General features: G+C 37.0%; 1 protein-coding gene across 4 annotated transcripts in view; it reads left to right on the top strand.

Moving 5' to 3' along the window:
* The first annotated feature begins 4,337 nt into the window (after positions 1-4,337).
* Positions 4,338-20,721, top strand: part of ROBO2 (roundabout guidance receptor 2) — an 862,371-nt gene continuing 845,987 nt past the window's right edge. For all 4 annotated transcript variants that reach the window (XM_072326598.1, XM_072326582.1, XM_072326591.1 and 1 more), the window contains exon 1: positions 4,338-4,522. In XM_072326598.1, coding sequence (XP_072182699.1) covers positions 4,399-4,522 — 124 coding nt within the window. In that variant the 5' untranslated portion in view covers positions 4,338-4,398. The remainder of the gene's footprint in view (positions 4,523-20,721) is intronic.

Below are 20,721 nucleotides of genomic sequence, written 5' to 3'. Positions count from 1 at the left end.
TTCCTCATAGTGAATATGAAGATAGCATATCTGGATAGCAAATATAAAGGTTAACAAGTAAGCACCCAAGGATTTTCTCTTGCACTTTGTGAGCAGCAAACATCTCCAAGATATCATCCTTGAAAGAGAATGTTGTTTATGCTTCTGCAAATTTACTGTTGCTATTTATTTAAGCTTGAAAGTTTTAACCAAGTACCTGTACCAGTAATACTTTGTGCCAAGTAGTGACTAGTAAAAGAAAATACAGCAGAGAAGAGTAACCAAAGATCCAGATGTAACAACTGTAGACTAAATCAACATTTTTTTCATATGTCTTAGTGATGGGTTGTTATTTAGGTTGTTGATCTATGCTTCTGCTGATGATGCATCTTAAAATTCTGTTAATTAAAGAATCTCTATATCTATTACTGTTGTAAACATTTATAAACATAACTAAAACTTAATGGTAGCTGCTGCCCTTTGGCTTCATGAGCAGAATGAGAGAATATGTAGCTGATATCTCATCTTGAACACTGCAGGTGTTTCTTTTGACTTGATTATGAAATGGCCAATACAGAACTGGATATCCTTGAGATAAAGGCAGCAAGGATGAATACAGGTATGCAACGTCCTTTAGGATAAGAAAAGTAGGACAAGTTGTCAGAAGGGAGGATAATTATGGTAATGATGAACAAAAGTAATGTTTTATATTTTTCATGGTGGAAAAACAAAATATCTCAATAACGTTATCACATATACTTTATGGAAAAATAATGGTTTTCATGCCACAAGTCACTAAATCTTTAGAACTCATCGTCAAGGTGTGAGGGAGTAGAGAAAAACATGTGTGACTTGGAAAGTGAATTATACAAAGTCAAGGAGTACAGCTCTGCTGTTGTCTAATCAAACCTGATAGCTGTGATAGTGTAGTTAAGAAGTCTCAAAGCCTTTCAGAAGCAGAAAGTGGGAAGCTGCGTAGATTGTAACCATATTGTATATATTGTAATTATAATTATTATACTTTCCCCATACACCTCTGAATTTGACCACCACTGAAGAACTGATGTTAGACTAGATGGACATTTGGCTTCTCTTAACATATGAGTTCTTCTGAGATTAAAAAGTATTGTGTAGTCTTACACTTGTAACTGGTATAAGCTGTTGTGAAGGCCTTGGAGTGTGTCAGGGATCCTGGGAAAGACTGGTTTGATGTCAGTGACATATGGCTAAATGAGATTGGTTTGGCTCTTGCAGTTCCCATAAAAGCTTTTCCAGTAATAGTAACAGACATGAAGATAGAAGAAACAGCTTACTTTTCTCTTTGTTTTCAGTATTTCAAATTTGAGGCATGAAACAGAATTACAAATCAGGTTTTCTATATCTCTAAAACATGTTATTGACTTAAAAATCATGATAGTTAAAGGAAACATAAATGTTGGGTTCCTTTTATTTGTCTTTCTGCTGTTTCAACCTATAAGGTTTGTATAATCTTTCATGAAACTAGTTCTTTTCTCTGGAGGCATTTCAGCTCTGGAAATTGAAATTCTTATGATCCTAAAAACAAGAACATTAAAAAATGCACTAAATTTCATAAGAACTGACACTTTTTCTGCATGTCCCTAAAGGTCTGCCCGCTCACGTTTAATATACACTGAGTGAATTTAATAACTTACCTTTTTCAAAATAAGGCAGAAAACCATCAGCAGAGTGGACGTCTGGGCTCTTAAGGCAATAAACTGAACCAAATAAGCCCATAACCAGCAGCCGTGGTCATTTCTCCTTTGCTCTCGTGTTGGGTGGTCCTTCCCTTCTCCTGCCACATCACTTGAACTTTTGCTCAGACTCCGTACCTGATCCTGCTGAGGCTGCCAAAGGCACATGTCAGAGCTGGCAGATTGTTGACAGGAACTCATAATACCTTCCAATAGCCAAGGTTTTTGTTAAGGCTGAAAATGCAAGATCTTCAGGATTAAGTTGAATTATTTTTTAGTATAGGAACCAAGGAGGTAATTTTAAGGATGTCTATCAGAATTGAAAACAGGTTTCCCCACAGTAGCCCGCCTCTTTCTAGGTAGGATTATAAATAGGGCAGTAGCCTTTACAGGGGATTATAGAATGTAAACAGAGGTGGGAATGACATAGGGCTGCAGATGGGCAATGATCTTGTCATTGGGCTTCTGAAGCATGATTGTTATCATCACACATTTTGGACTTTGTGGATTTTTCCTTTCTGATTCAAAAACCAAATTAGTGAATTTGCATAGGAGTACCTGAGGGATTTTCTTTGCATGTTTTGTTTGCATGTTTTTAGTTTAAGGTCATTTGGTTATCTGTACAGAAAACTTTTGAAACCTGAAAATGTGAACTCATGATATATATATATATATTTTTTATGTTTCTACATGGCAATATGGTGCTAGTTATAGAGGCAATCAAAATGAATACAGATATCTACCTCATTTCAGTGATAGTTGGCAGGAAAATAGAAGAAATGGTTCTTTAATTATTAGCTATAAGATTTGTGCTTAAGAATGGCTTGATGGAGAATTTTAACATAAGAATCTGCAGCGTAGTAGACTCTACATGATAGATACTGACCTGATTTTTGGCGACTCAGTGCCATAAACATCAGCCCCGATATATCAGACTGAGCATCTGCTAAGATGTCTTAAAACTTTTAAAAATTAATGCACAGAGTGATGAAAAACTGCCGTACATCAGCAAGCACTTTGTCTAAATGCAAATATCCCATTCTCGAACCAGCCCATAAATATATTTTAGATTTTAAAAAGAAAATAAAAGATCTTTCATAACTGATGTAGCAGCAGAGCCAAGATATTTCCTTGTTTGTGATGTTGTGTGCTATTTAAAAGAAATCTGTGTATTCATATTAGATGTTCATGATTGTCTCCACCAATCAAAATATCATTCTTTATTCAGACAAATAAGCAAAGCTTCAGATTTATTAATATCATCTTTTTAACGTTGTGCTGAAAAGGGCATCATGTCCCTGGTTGAAAATGTGATAACTTCAGGGAATTTGTGGTCATAGTTGCTTTGTCATTCTAAGGACATTGATTATTTATTTATATAAATCTACACTAGAAGGTTTGTGGCTCATTGATTTGAGTGCTAAATGCTTATAGGGACCCAACTAAATGCCAGGCTGTTGATGAATTTAAGCTATGGGGCATACTTAAACATTGGACATCTCAAGCCTGTTTACTCCAAGTCTGAATGTCATGAATCTGTTTCTAAGTACCTTATGTGAAAATTCAAAATGTTGTGCAGAAAGTCTTGTGCTTAATGATCCAGCTTTGGCATCTTTAAACACCAACAGGCATCTAGTGATGGAGGTAGCTGTGTTGCTGCTGTGGCGGTATCAACAGATATTAAATGCAAAACTGTGACTGGAATCTATTATTCCAAAAATATCTGCACTTCTGAAAGTCCCCTTTCTCTCTCCCTCTCTCTTTTCAACCCACACCCTTAACACCAGGATTTTTGGGAACCAGAGGACAGACAGTGAGGAAATAAAAAATTCAGCTGCTGTGTGCACTGAAAAGATGACTGCTCTAGTTGTAAGGATTTTGTTTGTTACTTTAAGAAAAAAAAAAAAAAAAGGTGAAAGCGTGCAGTTTGCTGTGCTGCAATTACTTCAGAAATGCTGTAAATAATTAGTGTGCTAAAGCTTGTGCTCGTGTTTAAAGTGTGAGCAAAAGCATCAGTAAAATGCAGTCAAAAGTCCTGAGCAGTGGCACAGTGTAAGGAAGGAAATCTCCTGCACACAATAGAGATTAAATGCTCCCTGTGCATACTGTATTCTGCTCAGCCCTCGCTGCTCTGAGCCGGGACTGTGGCAGTCGTTATCTCGAGCAGGTTCCTTGGTGATTTTCGAGCCCTGCACTACCTACCCAAGTGGCAGTGACACCAGCTTTCACTGAAGCCTTATTACTCTTAAAAGAGCAATTTGGTTGGTTGCACGGCTATTAGGATCAGACAGTCAGGCTTAAAGCTGTCAGTACAACTGCTTCTCATCTTTTTTCACAATCCTGACATCTTTTCTCTTTTCTGCTGGACACGAGCATTACTGTTTTTATCATTTTCAATCAAGCTCATGCTGCAAGCTGAGGAATATATTCCCACAGAAGCCAAAGTGAGAGCTGAAATTATTTTATAGCTGCTGTAGTAGCAGCGGTGCTGGCTGCATGTTGTGTGGGAGAAATCGGATCAGTGAGAAATGTGGCTTTCCTCAAGGCTACATCAGTGAGATATTACTTCAACATCTAAGGATAGCAAGGCTGCTCCTTGCTCTGATTTTTCTATGATTAATCACTCCTCTTTACGCCAGCAGAGTATGCAGAAAGTGGGGGAGAAGATGTAAGATAATTTTTTTTTTTTGGAAAAGAACTTGTGGAAATGTTATCATCAGTGAGACGGGGAAAAATCACTATGCTTGAACTTCTTTTCATTTTGATGTTGCTCTTCTCTGGACCAACCCTGAGCAAGCTTAGCAGGACCAAAGGCAAACACTGGAAGGGGGGTAAGTGGAAAGAAAGTTTCATAATGGATGTTTGGCTAGGATTTTAAGAAGATGCCTTAAGGATAATCTAAGGTGAATAACTATGCTGTTCTGTATGACTATGATTTTAGAGTATTGTGTGGACTTGAAAGAGGGTATTGAAAAGGGAGCATGGAGTTTCATTTGTTTTCTTGTTAGTTTTCTTGGCTGCCTCTGTAGGGCGTATTCCTTGCAGGAATTCTACTTTGCATTTTATTAGTAACAGAATAGCATTTAAGGCCTTTATATAAATAAATGACTGTCATTTAGAAACTGATGTTTTGTTGTTTGTTTGTTTGTTGTTTTTTTTGGTTTTGTTTTTTTTTTGTTTGTTTGTTTGTTTGTTTCTTTTTTTTAACAGTGAGAATTTAGATTGCTATTTGCATTATGGAGACTCTGGGACTGATAATTGTAGTTGTTTGGCAAGAAATGTTCCTCCCAGCACAGGGGATTATAATGCATTAAAAGAAGAGGAGGGAAAAGAGAATCCAAGCAAGAAACCTGTTTTGAGTGCAGAATTGTTAGTGTATGTGGTAAAAATGAATAGACAGACAGACTTTTTTTTTTTTTTTTTTTTTTTTTATTTTTTAATACATGCATGTTGTGAAATGCACTGCCAGCAGCACTAATTGGCTGACTGGCTGCATCAGTGTTGATGTGGTAATAAAGATAAATTGCATTAACTTTATCGGAAAAAATGATGTGCTGTGAAAAACTTATGATTCTTGAAGGCAGCAATCCATTTTCCTCTTCTGTTAAAATCTGCTGGGAAGATTTACTCGATGTGTGCTGTGAACAGTTCACTAAATGTGCCTTTTCATAAAGTTCACTTTGTTTTGCTTCCTTGTGTGACATTTGTTTATGGAAAACATGGGTTATCGAGGTCTCATAATCAAATAGCTCAGTGAGCATAAATGGTATCTCATAAATATTTGGACTGAGGGACTGTGGCTTGTAGATAGCTAGTTGTTTTCTCCTGTTTGTTTCTTGATGTTATTGATTGGATGCGCCCCAGGATTTTGTTTTTTTTCTTACAAGCATTGCCACAGCGTGGTGTGTTTATCACAGTTTTAATAGCACTTTCTGCCTTCCTCTGCTGTCGGTATTGTGATCTGGGGTTAAAGAGTAGCATCAACATTATAAAGAAGTTTTAATAATTTATCACAACATCTCAGCAGGAATCTCCTCCCTCTCCCCTCTGTAATTCCTTTTGTTGTATTCAGAGAAATTACAAATCTTCTACTTTCTGTACCTTCAAGGGAAAAGTTGCAGCACACACTTAACCTGGACTATTAATACAGCACAGTACGCCTGCAAATTATTTCCTGGTTCTGTAAATCTCATTTTCATGTGCTTCTCATAGTGCTACTGGGTATCTTCCTTGCAAATTACAAGCTGTTATTTACTCTCAGCAGCATGAACTCTTCTTAGAGGCACGTGAGTTAGGAATATATGTTACTGTCAAGTTCCTGGGATTTCAAAAAAGCTGTTAACTTTTTTTCCTTTTTCTCATTTTCAATTAACTTTTGTAAATAAGAGGTTTACTGCTTCAGTCTATTACTTACTCTCTAATAGAAGCCAAGCATTCTACTGAAGAATTTTGGTCATGAATCGAAAATAATCCCTGAATCTGACTGCGGAAAATACCTTACTATGGGGTTTTGCTTTACTTAAATGTGTTCTTTGCATCTGAAACAAAGAATAAAGAAGGTACCCTTTCCAAGAATGCTAACAATCAGTTTGTTTTGCTCACTCACAGCTCCTTAAGTCAACCAATATCTATGCTTATCTGATGTAAGCTTTTACACATGGATGGTATTTCTGTGTTGCTTGAAGACTACTTGTGTTTTTCAGTGAAAATGTTGCATTTGGGATCTGCCAGTCTGTATGTTGTGATGTTATATAATCTAAGTATTTTTTACCTCCAAAGTGTGATACACACCTCTCCTTCAAGCATTAAGAATAAACTACTGCTTTTATGTCAATGTGAACTTTTCTTTGTGGCCCATGTATGAAATCAATTATGTTGCTTGGTAAAAATTCTACACATATGCTTATCCAATGGAGCAACACCAGACAGCTTATCCCAGAATGGAAAAAGTTTTTTTCACAGGCTCAGGAGATCTGGGCACCTGCAAACCAACTTGTAGCTATGTTGTTTAGAGGTAAAGTACTATGCTAGATACATGCGTCTATACTGAAATTGTTTTCCATGATGGACAATGGTAGGTAATCCAGAGCATCCTCACAAGTTTTTCAGAAATACATCTTATTTGACAGTGCTGCGAAATACAGATATAATTGGAAAGTGCTGATCTTCCATGTCTACATAGGTCCTAACCATGATCAGTCCAGGTTAGTAAATCTCAAAATTCCGCTAATATGACTTTAAAAGCTTCATTGCTGAAGTTACGAGTTCTGATAGGTTATTTTGTGGTATTCCTGTGTAGTTCTCTCTGTTATTCATGAGATGATCAACTCTATTTACTTCTGTATTTTTTCTTTGGAATTTACTCTAAAAATGTCTGCCATTAAAATAAATGGCATTACAGGCAGAAACTGTTTCATGATTTAGTTGCAGTGTCAGTTGTGAAGGAGTGAAATTAGTTGCATATTTACATGGTCCTGGAGAAATGGAAAGATAGCATTTTCTTTTCTAGCTATTTTTACGTCTGTACTCCAGAAAACTTTCAGAATATGTCATTGGAATGCAGTGCTTAAATGTACCCTAAACTGGATTTATAAACTAGTGTTCAAGATAAACTGCAGTCTAAAAGCAGAACCTGGGAATACAAATCAACTGGATTTGCTTTTTTTTTCCTTTGAGCCAAAATAGCACTATGTGATTCAAGTTTTTAAGAAGGATTTATAATATGGAGAACAAAAAACTGGGAAAAGAAGATTATGCGCTCTTTTGAGTTTACCTTAAATCGGAAAGCAGATTTCAAGTGTTGCTAATACCTATCCCCTCCTGAATTTGTTTCCAGTGTTTTCAGTCTATCACATGCTATAGAGAGAAAGAAAATTAAATTCTGTGTGTATCCATTCATATATACTTGTATGTGCTGTCTATTCGGTGGTGTTGGGGAAAGTGTGGAAGAAAACTGGCCATTTGTATTATGTTTGGGAATGTTCCCAGCACTTCCTTCTTACTAATAGTGTGGTGATATTAATTCCTGAGCGAGAAAAATTGTGGCAGTGATTCACATTTACTGATCTTCAGGCAATATCAAATGTCCCCTACATCTGTGAGTGGTGTGTCACATCTGATAAACACCGCACACAAATGTGGATCAGGCTGAGGAGCACTATTTTCTAAGCACTTGCCAAAGGGCCCATTACTGTTAGGATGTCAGCCTTGTTGAAGAGTTCAGAAGGGCAAACTAGCACTGTACAGAGACACCATTCTGCATAGTCATTGGATATTACTTCAGATGTAAAACAGCAAAATGCATGGGGTAAAGAAAATCGTGTACGATGCTCGTCTTCTGGTAAACATCAGCACATTTTATTACTACACTTGAAAGCTCTTTGACAGAAAGAGTTCAGAGAAGAGAGAGAACATTAAGAAAATCGCAATTCCTGGCAGACATTAACCTTTTATTCATCTTGGGAAGACCTCACTTGTTCAGTCTGGGGGATAGATGTGCTGTCCCAGGACATCAGGTGCTAATGAATGGAACTGGCTCCTGGCCTGACCCTGTAGCTGGTGGTCTCCATAGCATCACCAGGTCCTGCTGGATGGTCAGTTCCCATCCCATCCAGAAGGTTGCAGAGGGGGCAACTGAGGGATAGTCCTCAAGGGCGCATCTCAGAGGGAGAGTGTTGAAGGACTCTGCATGGGACAGAATGCCCCAGTGCAAGAGGAAAACACTGAAAATGCCATCAGCACTGCAAACAGAGCAAACCACCCACAGAACTGAAAGAGGATGGACAGTTCTTTTTAGATCTGAGGAAGTGAAGCAATAAACCTTCATAACTAAATCAAAGTTTATTATGCAAGTGATCCAGCCTTATATTTCAGTTCCAGTTTCATCTCTACAGCATTTAATCATTTTTATGGCAAGGAGTACCAGCAGCAGAAATCTAGGAGTGTCACTTTCTCAGACACTTTCTACCAGTAAGGTAGGGGTAATACAAAGGTGTGTAGGTGAAATTCCATCGGTACATGTTATTTAGGATGAATGTAATCATCAGTGCTAGTTTAAATGTTTTTGAAGGCATAGTTCAGAGATCAGCTCACAAAAGAAAATTTCTATCAGCTGACCTTCCCTTCCATACAGAAAGCACCCACCCCTCAGATTGACTGAATATGGAAGTAAAATGCTGGAATATTAAAGTAGTTGTGAGAGTATAAGATTTGGAGGTGTGTTACTGGACTGGTAGATGCCTGGTAGCTCTGGATAACCAGACATCTCAGGTACAGAAATATTATCCATGCATAGCTACAACTTTATAGTGCATGCACACCGAGTTTGGTGAAGATAGTGCCCTGAGATGTGCCACATTTGTAATGAGGAGTCTCAGGGTGGTCACAAAGTCCAACACATTGAAGAGCACAGCGAACTGTAATACATGTTTAGATCTCTTGGCAGCCTCTCAACAGTACTATTTGCTTCCCCTTTGGGGAAACTCATTAAGGTTTTTTCAACACAAGAAAGTTGTTTTCACCTCCATTAGGACTGTGGGGTGATGAAAGCTGGGGTTTATGGAAAGTGGGAAATAGAGAGGAGATACTTATGTGGCTGCAGATATCCTGGCTTTCTGTGTGACTTATCATGAGGCATAAGAGATCTGTTCAGCTGTGATGAGGCAGAGCTTTTTAGTGTGATGGTTGTGAGTTTCAACACTCAACTGTGCTGGCATGGTTCACTGTGTAATGTATGTAATTTTGAGGGTACATATTATATAGTTTATCATTTTTCTAATTTAAGTAAATTGTTTCATGAAATTTCAAGGATAAACTGCATGGATCCTTTTTGAGTACTTTCTCATGCTGGAAAGTTAATTAACAGAATTTCTTATACTGTGAAACATCAAATATGTTGCTATGCACTAGCACACTGGAAAAGCTTATAAAATGCTGAAATAAAGTTTTAAACTAAGGGTTCCTAAAATTAATTCCCTACATTTCATAAGAGAAACCTGATTTTAAGTAGTATTGAAAATTCACAGTATTTTTAACTTCAGAGGCAGCTCAATATATTTGAAGAAGTGACTTGTGGATAGATATGGATCTAAAAACCTAATTTTAGAACCTGAGGACTGTAAGTGTGGATATGCAGTTTTAGTCTGACTGAAAGTATATGAAGTGCATGACTACACACAGCGTGTGACTTCATGTATTGAAAATGTTTGTAATAGTTTTGCTTTTAATATACTTAAAATGAAAATGAGTATTTATTTGGATTCTGAGTAACTGAAATGAACTGGTTTTTATTCAGTCTTCTGTTTGCTTTTAAGTCTAGATTTAGCTCCTATCCTACAATATTGGGAAAATTTCTGCACCTTCTTTTACATCTTATTCAGAGTGAAATCTGAATTCAAAGGGACTCTGCTGCTGTGCAAAGCTTTCTGTACACATTTTCTTGAAGCATTCAACCCTTCCTCATCTAATTTTAAACTCTTTGAATACATTTTAAATATAATAAAGAAGTCTAGAAACCTGTGCGCAAAAAACATACAGCTGGAGACAGAGTAAAATGGGGGAATGGAAACTAAGTTTGTGAGATTTTCCTTCTCAGCTGGAAGGTTGGGATGGAAAATGTTTGGGTTATTGCAGCCATGAAGGAGCAAATGATAAGAACATGTAATGTCGATTTAAGTACAGAAAGTTTTGTTGACACAAAACCAAATGGTAATGAGTAAATGTAGGCAGGAAGTAAGAGGAGTATCTCCAGCCATCACTGAGAAAGGGCTGTCAAGTTTTGGCAGAAGAAATTGATCCACAGTCTTCTTTAACTTCTGCCAGTTCTGGCTGCAGGCTCGCACCACCTCCACCACCAAAGTTAGTCTTGTGGACAACCACTGGCAACCCTATCCTGGGAGCTGATCCAGCTAACAAGATTGGACAGTGTCTATCCAGCTGATGGGGTTACTTAATTCACACAGTCTCAGGTGACAGGTAAACCTAGGGCTATGGCCACAAGAGAAGAGAAGAGGTTGCAGTCATGGCAAGATTTAAGCTAGTCCAATTCAGTATATAACTTCAGTCTCCAGGTCAGGATTATCCAGAAGAGAGAAAAAACATAAAAGAAAAAGATTTAATAAGGTGACACTTTCTTTTGAATCCTATGTCCACATCCCATACTTGAAGCCTTGCTTGAAATGTTTGCTATCATATTAAAGATAATGTTGATCAAATAGTTATAATACAGAAGGGATATTTAAATACTGGTCACCTCCACAGATATGCACACACATCCTTTTCCTCAGGTTCTTTGCATTTATTTTTTTCTTCAAACAGGTTTTGGAATTGCTGTAATGCATCATTGATGTTGGAAAGCTACTAAACACAAGCTAACTCTCTTAATTAGGTCCACAAATAAAATGTGTTCTTGTAAATTGCCTGATACATGTTGAAAGGGCATGAATCAGAGATTCAAAATGATAAACAGGCATCAATACACATCAGTGCATCTGATAAAAAGTTGTTTTGGTTTCCTCTTTCTGGCAATTTTGAAAGACAGTGATGTTCAGGAGATAAACAGTATTGATTTTTTACTTCAAGGCATGATCTAAAGAGTACTTAGAGTGCATTACTACTTTCAAGAGCCATTAATAGATACCTCCACAAAAAAATGGTTTAGAATGTTCAAAATCTAAATCTGGAGGGGAGGGGGGGGGGGGGGAATAATTTAGACTTGGTATGTGATACGCAAATTACTAACAATTAAAAGCTATTTGTATTTTGGAGCTGCTGTTCAATCATGACAGCACCTCTGATAGAAATCACTTTTTTAAAAATTTTTTTTGGTCTGGATCATAAAAGCTTGTTCTCAGCTAAATTGTGACACATCAACTCTAATTTCATTTCATTAGTTTAGAAACTTTATCCTCTTAAGCTAGCTAAATATTTAAATAAAATCACGGTTTCATATATATGTTGCACAGATAAGCAAACCATAATAATTCAGGAGCATCAGGACTATTTTTCTACTTTCCATGATTTTCCTTCAAAACCTGTGCATTTCATCACTGTTTTTCCTTGTAAAAGGAAACTGAAATGAATTAATGAAAAAACAGAAACAAAATTCAGTTTTGCTTCCAGAGATGCTGATCACTCAGCAGAAACTGTCAGCAATAAGGTTTCTCAACCTCCATAAAAATCATGTTTCTGATATGACTAAGCACATAGACCCCCTTTCTTCCCGGCACCTATGTACTCTGAATACCAGCAGTCTTTACAGCTCCCTGATTTCCTCCCAGGCACTGGCACATGTGCAGTTTCTGTGCCAGTGTGGTGGTGATGAGAGTTCACTGATATCAGTCTTTGTGGTGGTTGCAAGTATGGCTGTGGTTACACAGGCACAAAGGAGTAAGAAACTCTTGATATTTTCTGTCTTTCACATGTAGGATGCTGGATAAGGACAAATTATACTTCTCACACTAATACCATGTTCTGCTTTATTTAACTTGCTGCCAGCTGGATTCTGAGTGTTCTCTTAAAGTTTGTGTCATCAGTTTTGAAATTTTAGGGAGAGAATGACAGAGGTTCACCTCACTGCCTAGTATTACTGCCTCTAGCTCAGTAATTTAACCTTCCTGTAGGTCCATTGTACCAACAGTAGAAAAACAGACAAAAGCGGTCCTTAGCTTTGTGAAGAGGAGTAAAGCAGTAAATGGTTTTCTTACTGCACACTGCATTGTTAAGAGAAGAAACGGAAGAACACATAATATTTACTATAGAAAAAGTAAATAGAAATAATCTGCTCAGTTATGGAAAAAATTGAGAACCAGTTACCAAGCAATTTAAATGTGCTACTGGATATTTTCACTCATGGAGGCAATGGGTCCTTTTAGAGAAAATACTAATGAATAAACACACGTCAGACATAACCAGGGAGACAATAAACAAATTTCTAAAAATCTATTCTATTCTAAAAAGCTGGCTTCAATTCTATTTTTAGATCCTACTGACATGTTGGAAATTTGCATTCCATTGTCATACTTTTTTTTGTAATTAGCACTTCCTTTGAGAAACCACAGATACTGTTCTGAATTTTTTACACCCTGAAGAACTGTAGGGAGAGTCCTTTTTTTCAGTCATTCCATTCAATGTTTCTCCTAGAAAATGGTTGGTATACCACATATGTCACTTCTGATTTAAAAATTAGCATACAATTGAGAATACATTGTCCGTGGGGTAATGCCCCTGTTTAAGTGCCTTCTGCAAATATGTGATCATATCTTATTTCTTGTGCTTGCTTGAGAAAAACTGCTGCACTGTAAGTGTAACTGGAATATATATATCGTCTTTCCTGCTGTAGTCTGAAGTAATTCTACTGAAATTTATGGAATTGTGTCAGTTGAAATGAGAGGAGAGTCTGCTTTTGAATCTTAGCTGTAAAGTCATCCATTTGATAATCAGTCATGGCAGTTCTCACTAGGTAATGCTTGTCTGATAACAGATCTAGGCAGCTGGAAAGACACTGATCTGAAGATGAGAGTGTGGAAGTCCCGAGGGTGATGAAGAAAGAGGCAAAAATGTGACACTGATGAAGTTTTCACTGCTTTCTAATAGCTCCTATTAGTTAAAGTGGCTTCATTTCAGTAATGTTTTTAGTAAAGCTTAAGAATTTGTCTTCATGATTTGTTTTAGACCCACTGTCCTGCTGTGGGTATAAATAAACTGTTGTTATCTGACCATTTGATTATCCTTGGAATTGGTGAGGATGGATATACCAGCCTAGAACTTGTTTTAATGAATTACTGTCTTCTCCAGCATCAAGAATCTCTTCATTCACCAATTATAAATTTATGTGTAATTTTTCAAAGATATTATAAAACCTAGATCAATAAATCTTTTAATAACGATAAAAAGAACAAGTATATATTTAAAATAATATAAGGTTGTGCAGCATGGTGAAAGGTAAAGTGTTCATTGAAAATCTGGACAATGCTCAGTTTTTACATTTTCAATTTTTATTTTCTCTGCTTCTGGACACTCTGATTTCTTCTTTTAGAAAGTGACAAAAGTGACAGTCTTGAAATATAAGTAATGATAAGTAATGATGCCATTGATGGTCACTGTGGAAAAAATGTGTAGAATGACTGTGCTCTGCAGAAATTTCCTTTATTTTTTATTTTGTTTTATTTATTTATTTATTTATTTTTAATTAGAAAATGGAAAGTTCTTCAACTTTTAAATGATGGAGAGCAGGAAAAATAAAACACTCAGATTTCTTGGTGCTATTGAGTTGTGTGTACTGAAGGAAAAATATGTTTTCTTCCTTCCAGTAAGAGGGCTGTGGAAGTTGAACAAGCTAGTCATAATAGAATTGATCATTTACTTCTAAGGTTGTTCATGGATCCTCCTGACACAGTGTATGACAGCAAAGACTCTCCACAATATCAGGACAAACATACACTTCTACTCTGGGGGAAAAGATTTTTGGATAATGTGTACCTTAATTTTAAGAGGGATCTCTGTGAAGTAGAAGGATTCTCTTTTTAACATAGTGTTGCTTTACTCTTTCTACAGCAGCCAGTCATAGGAGGTCTTATCTCAAAGCCCAAACTCACAGAATTTCACTCCTTATGAGCATTGTGGCTCCTAGGAACTTTGTTAAATTTGATTTTTTTTTATTCTGTCTCAACTTCTCCTTCATCTATTTTCATGTTCAGTATATGGTCTCTTCTATTTGTAAATTGTCTTCTTGTTTTTAAAATGTATCTTAGACTTATCTACAGAAGATATTTATGATATATTTCTTAATTTATTTCAATCTGATTATATGGTCTTTTAGCTGTATTTAAGTAGAAAAACATTTCTGTTTACAAATTTTATCTTAGTTTATTCCTATAGAGGTACAACATTAGAAGCTATGAGGAAAATAGGTACTTTTGTTGTTGTTGTTGTTGTTCTATTCATATTCAACCTATTTTACTTAATCTATTCGAAAATATTCTTCAGCATCTTGACTGATTTCCTTTCTGGTACACTTTTGGAGTGCTTACTAATCCGAAAGGAACATCAAAACTAGTAAGAGTTTTTGTATTCTTAAATTGTCTTTAGAGAATTTAAGAGACTAAAGGGCCCCATCCAACCTGGCCTTGAGTGCCTCCAGGGATGGGGCACCACAGCTTCTCTTGGCAGCTGTGCCAGTGCCTTACCACTCTCTGTTTAAAAATTTCATTCTAACATCTAACCTAAATCTACCTTCTTTTAGTTTAAAGCCATTCTCCTTTGTTCTGTAATTGTCAGATCATGTACAAAGTTACTTTCCCTACTGCTTATAGTATCCCTTCAAGTACTGGAGGGCTGCAATGATGTCTCCCTGCAGCCTCTTCTTTTCTGGACTAAACAAGCCCCACTCCCTTAGCCAATCTTCATAGAAAACGTGCTCCACCCCTGTGATCATCCCGGTGGCCCTATTTCAGAAGGATTATTCTCTGATTTTTATCAACAGTTGACAAAGTTGCTAAAGCCTACTTCAAACAAATGCTATGTTAAAAAATCTTGCACGTGCTTTAAAAAAGTTCTGCTCATGTAGAGAATGTACGGTGTGTTGAGAACACAGGACAATATAATGTGTACATGCATGCAAATTGACTTGATCTCTATTGGTCTTTTGAATTTGCTTCCCAAACAATGAACATGGTAATTTCATTTTACAGATAATGTCATTTGAGGCCTTAAATCAGTTTAGCAGTACACATTTTTGATTCATGGCAAGGGCAGTTGCTAGCTCTAAATGTATCTTTTCATAATCTCTTCAGCAGAAATACTGCATTGACTGATACATTTCATGGCACATATATTGTCTGCATATTGGGAAAGATCACAAGATGATCTATATGATTCATCGATCACTGAAAAAGCTGTAGGCAGTCACCACAAAGTGAAATCCTGTAATGCTTTTAGAAAGAAAAATGATTTGAAGAATACTGACATTCTATGCCCACCATCTTCCACAATGAGGAAGATATTGTTTTAGTATCTTATTTGTTGTGAGGGCATATGTAGATCTTGGGCTCCTGTTTTACTCTGTGTTATAAACAAAGGATAAAAACAGAAAGCTACTTATAAGCATTCCTTATTTATTCTTGTAACATCCAAGTCATTCTTAAAATGAACATCAGCCTAAAGATAGATCCTTTTTCTGCCTAGTTCACAGGATAGATCTACACCAATCCACACAATTACTAACAGGCAGTGTGCCATCTTTTAGTAAATTACCCTGTTAGTTTTCAGAAACCCTGTAGATTGGGGCTTCTATAGCAGTGCTAAAGCATAGCAGGAACTGTCAGTTAACTTGTTCAAAATGCAAAGGATATGCCATTTGTATTGATTGCTATAGATTTTTGTCTCATCTAAAGGAATTTGTATTTTTTTCAGTGAACTTGTATTGAGAAAAGTGAAAATAAATAATGGCTAGACAGAAATGACACATTCCACATTCCAAAAGAACTCAAAACTTTAAATTCCTCATGCATACCCTCGCATTCCTTGTTTCTAAGGCATCCAATCACGTCTGCCTTTTTGCCAAGAGAGCGACACTAAAACAGGCTGAAAACAGCATCCTTTCACTTTGCATTAAAGTGAACAGAACAGCACTCAGCTTTGTGCATTTCAAACTCACTGCAATAAAAGTTTTAAGAGATAAGAAGCTTTTTCTATTTCAGGGTTGCCATTAGCTTGAATAATACATAAACAAGGGAAAAGGTCTGAAGTCCTATTGAGGATCACAATATAGCTTCAATTAAATTATACATCATTATCACAGCTGCCAAGCATGGTGTGGGATTTTAGACCCCCATCTCACTAAATGTTCTATGTAGCTGTCTTGTCCAATTCTTCCTTCTCCTTCTGCCTTTTTTTTCTTTTCTTTTTTCTTCCCTTCCCCCCCCCTCCCCCCCCCCCCCCCCCCCCCCCCAACACCAATAGCGCTCTTTGAAAACTCTAGTTAAATGAATAAAGCAGAGGATGAGGTTTGGTTAATCAAGAAAGAACACTGAGATGTCAACAGTCAAGCACCAGGGGAGGAAGAAGGTCAACTTTCTAGCCTTTAAAAACACCAGGGAGAAATCAAACACCATTAAGTCATGACATATATGTTCCTTTTGAACTAGGGCTGCGTGCAGTCCCTCTGTCTGCTGAGTGGTTTGCAGTGCCATTTCCAGTTGATAATGAAACCTATTATTAAAACAGAATAGCTGTGGCTGTCCACTGAGCGTGCTTTCAGTAAATGTCCACAAAGTTGACAATTATTTTAAAATTCAGTCTGAACAGAATATTTGCCTCTTTGTCTGTCCGGTTCATTCAGCTTTCCAATATAAAATTTCATAGCAGCTTATCATCTTGTGGATGAGTGTTTTTTTTGGATGGCACAGTTACTTAGTCATCATAGTAGATGTCAGCTAGTTATTACCTCTGTGGTGACTATGACATAAATCCAGGATATGCGGAACTATTATTGCATACTTAAGAAAATCATAATGGCTTGACATTTATATTTATTCCTATAGTGTCCTGTAAAAGCATTAGAAGTGTTTTGACTAATTAATTACAATATTTGCACTCTCAAAGCCCCTCACTTTGCATTAATTTTACAGTTTGTTTATCTTCTTTGTACTAGTATTGTGTTGATAAATATTCCCTCTAAGCCACATAAGAAAAACTGAAATCGAGGTGGCATTGCAGAGTTCTGTGCACAGAATACTTATTTCAGATTATACCCCACCATTGATTTTTACATTGAACACGCCATCGATTTCAGTGGGTGTTTAACATGCAGATCAATGACGTTATAGTGCTTAAATGGTAACATTTGATATTTAAAGCTAAATGAGCAAGAAGGTACCACTGAGTTCCTAGCAGGACTGAAAATATCTGATAAAAATCCAAACTGCTTTAACATCTCAGACAGTTAAAAAACTCAGAAGAAACAGCTGGTAACAAATGTGAGAAGAATTGTGTCTGAAAAGTAAAATGAGAATGTGTAAGAAAGATCTGGTCTGGAAGCTGTAATATTGCTTTGTTGTGCAATAGCACTATTAGTAACCTAGCCTTACTGCAGCCTGTGTCTTGCCTCCAGCAAAACTAGCTGCTGAGGCACCTCTTAGGGTTCTGTCACATTTCCCAAGTTCTGTGTCTGTTTGTCTCTCTGATACAGTAGCTTTATGCAGAGTTTCAAAAGAGTATTTAGGTATAATGTGTCTTGGATGGAGCAATGCCAGGCACAGGTCAGACTGGGAGGGGAGTGGATGGGTGGCTGTGCAACAGGAAGGGACCTGGGGGTGCAGGTGACAGAATGCTCAGCATGAATCAGCAACACCCTGGCAGCCAAGAGGGCAAACTGCATTTTGGGGTGCAGTAAACAGAGCAGGCAGTCAAAATAGGTGATTTTCCTGCTATATTTAGTGCTGCTGCAGCCTCACTTTGAGTGTTGTGTGCAGTTCTGGGCTCCACCATATAAAAAGGATGTTAAGGTTTGGTTAAGGGCAATGAGGCTGATAACAGGACTGGAGGTATGTCCTGGGAGGAGAAAATGAGAATCCTTAGTTTGTCCAGTCTGGAAAAGAGGAGATCAGGAGGTGACCTCGTTGCACCCTGCAGCTGCCTTAGAAGGGAGGGAATCAGAGGGAGATGCTGAGCTCTGCTCCTTGGTCATCTGTGATAGGGAATAGCACAAAGCAGCCTGAGAATCAGCTGAAAAGAATCAAATCATGCAGCCCGTTATCACAGATTCCTTGGGTAAATTCATTTTGTAATTTATGGCATGCAGTTCATATTCAAACTCTTAATATTCTTTCTTTAAAACTTGAAACAAACCACATACTTTCCAGATCCGTTTGAAGAACAAAGGTGTATGCTTGACTATGGAATGTAGTACAAGTTTTTGCAAAACTATTTGACAATAAGACTCTCAATTTCTCAGTTCTACACCCAGATCAATTTTGTTCTGATGCAGGTTCCTTAAAAACTGCTTGAAATCCATTCATGTTATTGACCTCACTGTAAATGCAGCTTTCCGACATATTTCTTAAACCAAGTTTGTAACTTCTGCATTCTTTGTACTTCAAGAAGGACAGCAGCCAGAGGATGAAGAATTCTTTGTGATGGTTTACAGTTTGTTTAACCATCAGGCTGCAAGGGAAACTTTTTGGATACCAGCTACGCTTTAGTACAGAACTTAAAGTGAAATACAGAAGCTTTGGGCTTCAAATATTAAAGATTTAATTTTTTTTTTGCTGTCCTGTTGCAGAACTATATATATTTTTTTTACTTATGTTGAAAAACAAGTAGAAGCACCTTCTTCAATCACTTCTTCAAAACGACTTGAAAAATCTGTTCTCCAGCATGTAACATATGCCCTTTAAAACTGCTTCCGTGCTGCTGCCTTCTCTTATCAGTATGGACCATAAATTTTGCATGGATATAGAGGGAACTGCCATGTGAGTACTTGAAATAGTTAGCAAGATGCTGCTAAAGCATACAGACAAAGTACATTGGCAATTGGGTCTTTGTAGGCAGGCATCATTATCAAGATCCATGGGTGCTGAGCTGTGTAAGCCTGAGGAGCACTGAGGGCCATCTCTTGCATGAACCTAATTTTGGGTGAATAAAGTCCTTAGATTCATTGTGATATTGCACGTAAATGAAAATACCAAGTGTCATTGACTTGTCAGTGAAAAAGTAGCCTGGGCTTGGTAACAAATGGATCAGTGATGTATATTTGGAAGCTCCATGACATATTAAAGTAGTTTATGAGGCACAATTTGTTTTGGTGGTCTGCTCTGATGGATGATATGCTATCTGCCGCTGCTTCATCTGTTGTGGTATGTTTGTAATAAATGCTCGTTGCGAGACATTGCTAAATGTGTTCCATCTAGATCATTCGTTACTTATAACAAGTTTCAGTGTATATGAATCAAAGGTTGTTTATGCTTGCCTTCAAAAGAATTCATCATTTTGAAGCAGTTCTATCACTTTAAATGGCGCAAGTGAATGAGCAACTGCTCAGAATCTTTCAACAATATATATTGAAAGTGATACAGTTAAGCATGTGCAGTGATACGTTTAATACTACTTTAAAAATGATGTTGTCTTTTGCAGTCTAGCACACCTGTTTGTTTTCCATTTTACTTTTCTGCTTTTGCAAACAATAGGATTTGGGGTTTATTTATTCATTTATTTATTTTTTATCAAAAGCGGGCGCTGAGGGACAAGTAGACAACGTTCATGCAAAAACTGCGATGTGTCAGGAGAAGCACATCTGTTGGTGGGATTTTTGCTGATGTTGTACAACAACATATCACTAGTTTGTCAGAAAACAATAAAAAATGTATGCACTATCCACAAGAGATTTTCACTTTCTTGAAAGTGCAGAATACACCAACCTTGAGCAAACTATGCACTTAATTTCTCCAGCTTTCTTGGTCCATTAATACACTGGCTGGGGAGAAAGACCAGGTGCCAAACAGTTTATGAAATAGATGATTTTGAGATGAGAAAGAAAGAAAAAAAAACCAAAATATTATAGAAATGGAGTTGCTGTAACTACGGATTGACTGTACGGTTGACTGTGCATCAGCAACGCAGCATTAAACAATGAAAGGCAAATGTATAATGTGAGGCAGCTTTCTTCTTTCAGTGCTTTGTATCCATGTCCATGTTAAGTTCATTGGGGTTTTTTACATCTAGTCTTTTCAGCTATGAATTGATCCTATTTCTTTGTCTCTGTTAATTCTCTCTATACAGAAGTCCTTGTATTCTCACAGCATCTCATAATCAGCACTTTCAAGAACAGCTATTAAAATTTGAAAGGTTTTATACCTTACCCTTAAGGAAAGAAAACAAGCATAAATGCTTCTATGTCATCTGTGATGATCTGTGACATCTGTACTTCATAAGGCAAAGCACTTTAACATTTGCTGTTTCCCAGAGTTAATGAATAAATATTATGTACCAATAGATGCAAATTTCGTCTTCACTTTTGCTAAGATCTGTCTTATGT

The sequence above is a fragment of the Excalfactoria chinensis genome, chromosome 1, assembly GCF_039878825.1.
Source record: "Excalfactoria chinensis isolate bCotChi1 chromosome 1, bCotChi1.hap2, whole genome shotgun sequence".
Classification (NCBI taxonomy): Eukaryota; Metazoa; Chordata; class Aves; order Galliformes; family Phasianidae; genus Excalfactoria; species Excalfactoria chinensis.
Note: the sequence above shows the minus strand (reverse complement) of the source record. Positions and strands in the feature narration are given on the sequence as shown.